Here is a 900-nt window from a genome sequence, read left to right on the forward strand (position 1 = left end):
GCAGTAAACTCTCCTCTGGTCCTGGACAGATAACCTAGGTGCCTAATTTTGTCTTTGTATATGGCTTCTATTAATGCAGATGATGATGTATCATCTGAGCAGAACTTTATTTATGCTAGTCTAAAGACTTCCCACATTCATAGATTTCATAGATTTGTTTGGGTCGGAAGGGACCTCAGTAGATCATCAAGTCCAACCCCCTGACTGTTATGGAGAGTGGTTTTGCTACAGGCCTAAAAAATTAAAACATTCCTGAGCACAGTTTGTTCATTTTTTATGGTAAAAAATGTTTCCAGAAGGTACAACTCTTACAGCCATGTACAATCAGTTTAGCTGCTGTGCCAGCTTGACCGCAGACACAGCTGACATGACAATGGAATTGGTTTGCAAGTGTAAATAAGCTGCTGCTCCAGATTTACATGTTACACTGTGTGTGCTGCATACCTTGAAATAACGGAATGGGAATCCTTGTTGTTTCATCTTGAGGTAGTAATAGGCCACTCCAGCAATAGCTAAAAATAGCATGACTATAACAACAACTGAGGTGACTCCAACAGTCACAGGGTTAGATGACTTTGCAGCACTGGTTATCTGGAAAACAGTTTATTTTAATATTCTGTTAAAAATATAAATTGTCTAGTTTTTTTATTTCATATGTTAAATTTCCTGACCATAATGTTTTATGTATAGGATGCTAGTAGTTCACAGGCAGAATAGGAAAAACACTAGAACACTTGTGCAACACAGCTAATTAACTGGTGTCCTCCATGCATAGTTAACACAGGGGCTAGGGACAGAAGTTACACTTAAACCAGTTTAAGTGATCAGAAACTGGTTTAAACCTGTAACAGAACAGAAGCTCAGTGCACATAAACCAGTTTAAAAACAGCTGAAACTAGT

The 900-nt window shown here is 38.2% G+C and overlaps 1 protein-coding gene across 1 annotated transcript in view; it reads right to left on the reverse strand.

Moving 5' to 3' along the window:
• Positions 1-900, reverse strand: part of STAB1 (stabilin 1) — a 297,038-nt gene that overhangs the window by 7,870 nt on the left and 288,268 nt on the right. The window contains exon 67 of the mRNA XM_019505230.1: positions 445-591. Coding sequence (XP_019360775.1) covers positions 445-591 — 147 coding nt within the window. The remainder of the gene's footprint in view (positions 1-444; positions 592-900) is intronic.

Source organism: Gavialis gangeticus, unplaced genomic scaffold, assembly GCF_001723915.1.
Source record: "Gavialis gangeticus isolate Ggan-Ray unplaced genomic scaffold, GavGan_comp1, whole genome shotgun sequence".
In the NCBI taxonomy this organism is placed as follows: Eukaryota; Metazoa; Chordata; order Crocodylia; family Gavialidae; genus Gavialis; species Gavialis gangeticus.